Source organism: Pterocles gutturalis, unplaced genomic scaffold (genome assembly GCF_000699245.1).
Source record: "Pterocles gutturalis isolate BGI_N339 unplaced genomic scaffold, ASM69924v1 scaffold44057, whole genome shotgun sequence".
NCBI lineage: Eukaryota > Metazoa > Chordata > Aves > Pterocliformes > Pteroclidae > Pterocles > Pterocles gutturalis.
Window position 1 is genome coordinate 12,314 of NW_010111828.1, and position 8,351 is coordinate 20,664.

Genomic DNA, 8,351 nt, shown 5'->3' on the forward strand with positions numbered 1-8,351 from the left:
CTGAGGGGAGTTCAAGACCTGCCGATGCAGAGGACATCAGACCATGGGACAGGCCAGCCCATAAACTCTACGGAGCTCGACTCTAAAACCAGGCATTTCTGCGTGAAAAGAGTGGGGGCCTGACTGACATAGCCCAGGGCCAGCCACGAACTTACTGCGTTCATGCCCTGTCCGTAGAAGGGCACAATGGCATGCGCGGCGTCTCCCATCAGCACGCACCGGGAAGCAAGGTGGTAGGAGGAACACTTCACCGAAATCATGGCCTGGGCTGGCAGCAAAAAGTAATCGTGCTTCAGCTCTCGCCTTCAGGCAAAACAACAGATACTTCACTCGTGGGACCACAAGAGACAAGAAGAGCAAGTCATGCCACATCCAAGCTCAGGAAGCCGGGGTCACGGGCACTGTCAGCCTTGGGATGCAAAACCCAAGCCTATTCACTGGGATATTTGTGCTGGGAAAAATGTGGAGGCCATAAAACCTATTTCAATAACTTCCCTCAATGGATCAGATATTTTGTCTGCAAGTTTTAAGCTCTGCAAACAACCTGACCATGAGTGTGTCATTGGCATCTCAGTCCTTTTACCATGATGGTGGCCACTGTAAGAAGGATATGCTAGAGGATACCTGAGTTTCTAAGTTTATATGAAGAGCTGTGATACAGTCTCCTTAAGAGGAAAGGAAACTGCCTAACACAGCTGAGACCCTTCCTATCAGCCAAAAAAAGCCCAAAACAGCTAACGATGTTGCAAAGCAGAAGCAGTAGTAGTGTGGGCTGGAGCTCCCCCGGCTTGGCAGCTTCCCTCTTTGCAGGAAAATGAGGACACACTGAACAGAGCCAGAGCCACCAGGATGTGTGCTGGGAAGGCTGGTCCTGGTCCCCACTGCCACCAGGGTCCCCACGCGGAGTGCGATGCTCCAGCTCCATGCTGCTGCCCTCGTGCAGTTTGCCCAGCAGCGAGAGGGTCCCCGCTGCCCAGGGAGCAGCACGCCGCTGGGAACTGCCCGCTCTTGTGTCTCACAGCCCTGATAATTTGCTTTAGCCATACAATCGGTAAGTGCCAGACTTTGTTTAGTCAGCACAGTGTTGGGGTTTTTTTGCCAAGCCTGGCTTTTCTCGGTCCGATAGCTAAAAATCTCAACGTTTGTGCGACTCAGCTATCTGAGCAGCGGGACTACCTTCGTGCTGCTGGATTCGGCACATAGCCCTTACCTTCGCTCTAGTGGAGTTGCTTTGCTCACCCACCTCTAACGTCAAAAACCCACGGCTTACTAACAGCTAATCCATCCCTTGAGTTCAAAACCTTTAACAGCCATACAAAAGCACACAAAACATACAAAAAAAAAAAAAAAAAAGCATTAACACCCCCCCCATAAAACCATGCAAAAGCAGTGGGAGGTGATCTGCTCTTTGCTCTCGCAGGGGCAGGGACAGAGCAGTGCTTCAGCGCGGCTCCATCAGAAACTGCCGCGGGATGGGGCTGCGTCCTGCTGCCAAGCCTCTGCTGTTCCAGCGTGGACGCAGTGCAGACCTCAGTCTGTTTGCTCCCCCTCCTTCAAACCTAGAAGCTGTGGAGATCCACCCCAACACTGTTCACAACCCCTTGCCCTGCCAGCTTCAGTGGAGTCTCCATCACCAAGACCCCGAGGCTGGGTGGGGATGCGTCCCCCGGCTTAGTGGCACTGCATTGATGAGAAAGGGAGATGGGAACACTTACTCTCCGATGAGGGGGATTGCATCCGGGAAGTGGGTCTGGAAAAAATCCAGCACTTGTTCGCCGGTTGTGAGCTTCTCAAATTCCTCAAAGGGCATGAAGAGCGTGCAGGTGAAGGACTTGTCCTGCCAGCCAGGGAGGAAGATCAGAAAGAAGCCCAGAGACCATAGAGAGCACTTGGAACCTGTAGCCACAGCTCAGTGCCCAGCCTGTCACCCGGCAATCGCAGCGACCCACCCGTGTGGCGTGGATGAGTGTCTGGCCACCCTGTTCCCCATGGTGGGCTTGCATAGGCTGGGGGCAGGCGGGGGGGAGGCAGAAATGAGCAGTGTGCCTTCTGCCAGCACGGGCCTGGGACGCTGCCCTGGTACTCCCGTGTCTGGTTTATAACATCCAGCTGCAGAGAGCTGGGTTTTGGGGGGCTCAGGTGGGCGTGGATGCATGGCACAGGTACATGTAAGGCAGGGCCAGCTCTGGGGGTCCTGCCCAGCACCCCCAGGCTGTGGGACACCTGACACAGGCTGAGGGTCCCTCCTGGCACTTTGTCAGCCCTCCCTGCCACATGCCTGCCACCACAGCCAGTTCATCCCCACAAGCTCCATCCCACCCCCCAAGGGAGCTCAGCCATGGGTTATCACCATGTTGGGCAGCGCAATCATCATGAAGGTGTTCCTTGGCCAGATATGGAGGTAGTTTGGTTCCATGGCAAACTGAAAGAGAAGAAGAATTACCTTGTGCCCCTGCCCTGCTCAGTGTTCCCAGCCCAGCCTCTGGTCCCCTCCACATCAGCACACCAGTTCCCATCCTTTGTACCATGAGACGACAGAATGACCACAGGGCCCCTTTCTGGTACCTGATACTTTGGGGAGACACAGAGCAAGGGCAAGAGGAAAGCCAAGGAGAGATGGGCAAAGATCTGCAGGTTTGCAATTGCTGATGTCCTCACAGACATGTTCTTGTATCCCCAGGACCTCTCAGAGCTGGAGTTAACCCCACCCCTCTGGGGCAAGCTCTCCAGGATTTTTGGAGCCAGGTGCCAAGACCCCTACCATTGGAAGAGGACGAGATATGTGCCTTCTCCTAGGAAAGTTTTAATCCCTTGGCTGAGCCCCAAGGGAGAAATTAGTTTCTCTAGAGCTGCTGTAGCAGAGCCACCACTAGAGGGAAGCAGGGTGTCCCATCTGCAGTGGTGGTAGAAGCCCCCAGGACAGGCACACTCACGTCTCCATCCTTGGGAGGGATGGTCAGTTCCATATAGCCATGAGGAATATACTCGTGACTGTAGTTGAAGCGTGTTTGCCTCATGAACTCCTTCCTGACTGTTGAGAAGGCTCCATCACATCCCACAATGAGATCATAGGTGACTTGCAATGGCTGTTGGTCAGATCTGAAAACAAGAGGGTCCCTTGGATCAATCCGGCCATGACTCCAGGCCAGCACAGCACCACCGGGCACAGTGGATCTGCCTTTTGCAAAATGCGAGTGTCACCTCCAGCATTATTCATCTTCTAGGGTGAGGGAAGAATGGCTTTCACTGACTGGGAAGCTCAGCTTCAGGATAAATAATTGTCCTGTAGGTCATCAAAAGCATAACTCCGGCAGATCTACCCAAGAGTGCAACAGGCACTATTGGGATTGCGCTGCTGTTTCGTGGAGCTTGCATCCCCAGGGGAATGGGGGACATGACCAGAACTTAACACAAACTATGAAACAAGGTCGTTAGCTCCGCTCTCTGATGAGAAAACCAGTGCTGTGGAGAGACTGGCAGGTCGATTCCCTGCACAGGTCAGCAAGTGTGTGCCTAGCCTACTGCCTGGCTGCTGGGGGGTTAGGGAGTTGCTTAAATTGTTTTTCAGCTGCCCCATGTATCCAGCTTTTATGTCTCTCCTTTCCAAAGCTGACATTGGAAAACTGAGATTGCTCAATTGTTTGAGGTTTCGTGAATGATTAAGCAGAAACTAACTGAGCACAGAACTTGACCCTGGGCTTGCGCAGGGATTTACCGTTTTATGGTTAATGTTCCCAACTCTGCGTCGCACCCCACAAGCTTGTGTCCAAAGTAGAGTTTAATGTTGGAGTACTTATCAGCAGCTGTGAAGAGAAAAGATAACTAAATGTAGAGGCTTGTCCTGTGACCCCAAAAATATTTCCAAGAGATCCCTAAATTATAGGGATTTTTGTCATTTTAGTAAATAAGATTGCTGTGTTGAGGGATGGCCGGCAGGCAGGGTGCACTAGGACTGCGTTTGGTCAACTCTAGTGAAAACTATTTAAAAGTGCAAGGAATCCTGCAAAGATTTCTTTCTTCCCCACAACGATGTGAGTCATTGACCTGTTTCCACCATCCCTACATTGTAGTTCAGGATGGGATGCGGTGACCCGTCGGTGGGAAATTTGGGGAAATTTGGGGAAATTTGGGGAAATTTGGCCTGGCCCGACTATGCACTTTGCCAGAGTGCTCCAATTTCTGTTTGTCTCTGTACAATCAGGGGTTACAGAAAATGCCACGAGCCGTGGCAAGGCTGAGGAGGCATCTCCTGCTTTGGCTGGAGAAGTTCTGGGAGCAGACGCCGGTGCAGGAGCCAGGGAGCTGAAGCACCTCCCACTCGAGGGCGAATGCAGAAGAGCTGCTCTTCAGGGATTTCTGCACACCACAAAGGCCTTGGGGAGACTTGTTTGAATATACTTTTGTGTCAGACAAGCAGCAGGGAAAGAGCACAGATTTATTTCTTAAAAACACAGCTAGTTCACATTTGCACTTTCTGAGAGCCAGGTTATGCCGAAATCATAGGCAAAGAGAGCCTGGAGCCCAAAGTCTCCTGTTCATGGGGCAAACCCTAAATCCTTGGTGAACAGGGTTGTAAAAGTGTTTGCAAACAGACCTGGCAACCTACCTGTCAGCAGCTCTCTGTTTAAGTTTGCTCTGTCTACAGAGAGAATGTACTGCAAGGCAAAAAAACATGGGTTCAGGAGGCATTGCTGAAGGATGCTCTTCACAGTCAGATGAGAACCACCACTCTCTCCAAACAGCCCTGCCGAAAACAGGGGGTCGCACAATCCTCTTCTCACTCGCAGCATCCTTTCTAAGAGCGTGAGCCCCAGGGTGTCCATCACACAGAGCTACAAATGCCACCAAAGACCCCTCCTGCTCTGTGAAGCATCTCTGAGTGGCGTCACGAGACCAGTACCTGGTTCTTCTTTCCGTAAGGGATAGAGTACTTCTTTCCCGAAGGCGTATGTATCCTCCTTGCCCGCATGGGAATGCCTTTGGACACAATCTGAAATGGAAGGGAACATAACCCAGCCTTCTGGCCAAGACTGGGTTGCCGAGGGGCAGGGACACCAGCTACCAAGCACCGTTCCCCCCATGCACTGCACTCTGGGTGGAATAGGATGCTCTCTGCTCGTCCATTTTTGTATGGCTATCCAAGTCACTGGGGAAAATTTGACAGGGCTGTCAACAGCACGTCACTACATTTTACTGAGATTACTTATGAGCTCATTCTCATAAAAATCAGTTCAAAAATATTTTTTGATAGAAGGGACATGAAAAGCCCTTGGGTTCTGGACAGGGCAGGGAATGACAAACAAATTATATCCTGGTGCTGGGATGTGACCTGCCGCAGCCTGGGCTCCTTTTCTGCAGGGAGCCAGAGGCCAGGACATCCCACCGCTGCCAACATCTGGATGTTAAAGGGTAGCGAGGATGCTGCAGAGGAATGCTGGGCTCGGAGCCAAGTGTGCTGTGCAGAAGTTATTGTGCATGGATTGCAAGGGCCAGCCCAAAGCTCAAGGTTTTGTGGGAAAATACAGATCTGGGCATGTTCGTGGGGAAACCAGCCCCCTTTATTGCATTCTGCTGGCACACCAGCTCTTTTGAGAGTCCACCTGCTCCTGTCCCGTTTGCCATCACGCTCCTGGAGGGAGTGGAGCACAGGGGAGAAGTAAACACTGGAAGGTGTTGTCTGAGTGTTGGGTGTCCTGGGGCAGCACCCTCTGCCACAAGCAGAACCCAGCGGTGCTACGCCACGGCTGGGTCGGTCCCCGTTGGTGAAGCAGTGGACAGCCAGGCTGCAGGCATGCAGGGGGAGAGCTCTGCCGCCACCCTCATCGAGGTGCCCCTGCCGTGGGCCCTGCCTGCTTGGGGAGCAGAAAAGAGCCCATCCATCACCAGCTGAAGTCAAGAGCGTTTTAACCACAGAGACCCCACCACCGACAGAAGCTGCCAGGGTACCTGCTCTTCCATCCCCACAGCTCGGAGGGCTTGGCGTCCTCTGTGGGATAGAGCCAAGTTAATGCTTCTGCCGCGGGCAAAGCTGGCCACCCGGATATCGCGGTTGGTTATGGAGACAGCAATAGCACAGCCTGGTGTGGGCGGCATCTCCCGAAATCCCTGCAGTGGGGAGCCCCCGTGTCCCCACTCATGTGCAGGGGGGGCAGGTGTCAGTGGGCACGCTGAGCTGTCGGGAAGGCAGCTGGGCAGCTTGGAGGGCCGCTTCCTCTGTGCCACCTCTAGCCTGGAAGAAGCAGCCAAGAAGCTGCAAAGGGAACGCTGGATCCTGACAGGTCCCCACAGCGCCAGAGGGCACGTTATCACCACCAGCCATTTCCACCTGAAATGGAGAGAGGAGCCCAGTGATGAATGCCCAGCAGCTTCTGCTGAGACCCCCAGGCTGACGCTGCTCAGGTCACCTTCTCCATGGCTGTTCAGATGGAAATGTCTCAGCGCTGGCCTGTTCCTCCTCTGAAAGGCCTCACTCCGGCTCCCTGGGCTGTCTGGCCAGCACGTGTGGCTGAGCCCCATCCCAAGGGCTTTCAGAGCTGCACCTCAGCACAAGCGATGGGCCAAAAACTGGAGCATAGTGGTAAAATCCATCCGACTTAGAAGGCAGGTAAGAGCAACCAGAGGCTTTTTGAACCTGTGAAACTCCTGGCACATACAACATCCAGCAAAAACTTGAGCAGTTCAGTCACGGTGAAAAGCTGTTTGCTCTTGCTCTGAGCCTGCAGCCTGCTGGCATCGCTTGGGGCTGGCTGCTGTAACCCCCCATGCCTGCAACAGGGACCCAGGGCTGTGCATAGGACTGGGGATGGGAGCAGCTGAGAGCCGTGCAGCGGAACTGCCCGTCCTGATGTCTGACCCCGTGGGAATGGGTCACACGGGGCTTCTCCTTTCCTGCACTACCCGTTAGAGCTGAGTGTCACCTTCCATGGTGTCATTCTCATCTGCCGCTTGGCTTGCCATTTCCACCCATGTTTTATTTATCTGTCAGCTGACAGACACTGAAGGTGAATGATTTCTCTCCCTTTCAGCCAGCACCTGGGCTCCGAATGGTCATTTCTTTGTTGTGGTGCCCTGCAGAGCTGGAGGCTCCCTGAAAGTACTCCATCTCTCCTTCTGTCCCTCTCGCCACCAGCCCTCTTCGCCACTGATGGCGGCGGTCCCAAGTCAAGGCAATGCCTGTAACCCTAACAAAGATGCTGCAGCATTAACAACAGCTGTTGCTTCCAAACTTCTGGTCCACTTTGGTTCAACGGCACCATGCTATAATTCTTCATGTGGAGCCAAATTTTCAAAGGTGAGGATTTGAATCAACAATGTAAGCCAAGAACATAAAAAAAGGGCATGATTTCAGTCTCTGAAGGGTGGGTTTCCCCCACACAAGACAATATATTTCAAATAAATGCTCCCCACCACCACAGGAGCTAAAGGGAAGAGTTAAAAGGATATCCCCAAAGTGCCCCACTTCCAGATTTCATTTTCCTTCTGCAGTTTCAGTGAGCTCACACGGTTCCTGCTTTGCTTCTTCAAGAACTGTCATCAGCAAAGGGACAGAAACATAATAATGAAGCAGCAATTATCAAGCTGAACTTACCTTCTCTGGCTTCATAAACGTCAACACTGAAACCTCGTCTAGCAAAGAAACAGGCATTTAACGCACCCACCTAGGAGAGAAGGAGGAGGAGTGGTGGGTGATGTGTTTCGCTGTATCACAGACCACTACTGAGGTGCATCAGGGGAAAGCAGCTCTCAGGGGATGCGGCTCGGCATATACAAGCAGATGTATATGATGAAGAACCTTAGAGAACTCCTTCCTGGAGAGAAGTCCTCTGGCACCCCTGATGTGCCTGCAGAGCTTCTGAGACAAAAGTCACCCATCAAACCTCATGGTATGAAGTCAGGCCACATTCAGGGTTTGTTTACACGCAGGGACTAACAGCAGCAGGGCTAACGCCTTCAGCTGGAGACAATGGCGGCTGGAACAGGCGAGCTCCCTGCTCCTCCCTGGACTATATTTATCTTCCTCGATAGAATTCAGAGTGCTGCTGCAGTCTCTTGGGAACACAGTGGGAGAAGCTAGACCTGAGCAAAAGCAAGATGCTACCTGAAAAAGGACAGGACACATACGTCTTGCTTGTTATTTAAAAGGATGGCTGTCTTTTTCTTGTTTAATTTCCATCATGAATTGCTGTCAGAACTGTCATTACTCTTTTCCAACAGCACGGGGACCAAGAAGCTAACGACCAAAAGGTCAAAAGAGAGGTTTAGGAGCTGCAATGCTCCATGCTGTCTTTTAGACTCAGATGCATTGCATCTCCAGGATATCTCGGCAGCAAAGCTTTCCCTCAAGGGAAAGA

General features: G+C 52.5%; 1 protein-coding gene across 1 annotated transcript in view; it reads right to left on the reverse strand.

Annotated features, from left to right (window-relative positions):
* KMO (kynurenine 3-monooxygenase (kynurenine 3-hydroxylase)) overlaps positions 1–8,351 on the reverse strand; it is a 10,044-nt gene that overhangs the window by 1,450 nt on the left and 243 nt on the right. Inside the window, exons 2-10 of the mRNA XM_010073838.1 lie at positions 7,590–7,658; positions 5,947–6,045; positions 4,901–4,990; positions 4,607–4,655; positions 3,716–3,803; positions 2,934–3,099; positions 2,351–2,422; positions 1,716–1,837; positions 156–303 (exon numbers count right to left, since the gene is read on the reverse strand). Coding sequence (XP_010072140.1) covers positions 156–303; positions 1,716–1,837; positions 2,351–2,422; positions 2,934–3,099; positions 3,716–3,803; positions 4,607–4,655; positions 4,901–4,990; positions 5,947–6,045; positions 7,590–7,658 — 903 coding nt within the window. The remainder of the gene's footprint in view (positions 1–155; positions 304–1,715; positions 1,838–2,350; positions 2,423–2,933; positions 3,100–3,715; positions 3,804–4,606; positions 4,656–4,900; positions 4,991–5,946; positions 6,046–7,589; positions 7,659–8,351) is intronic.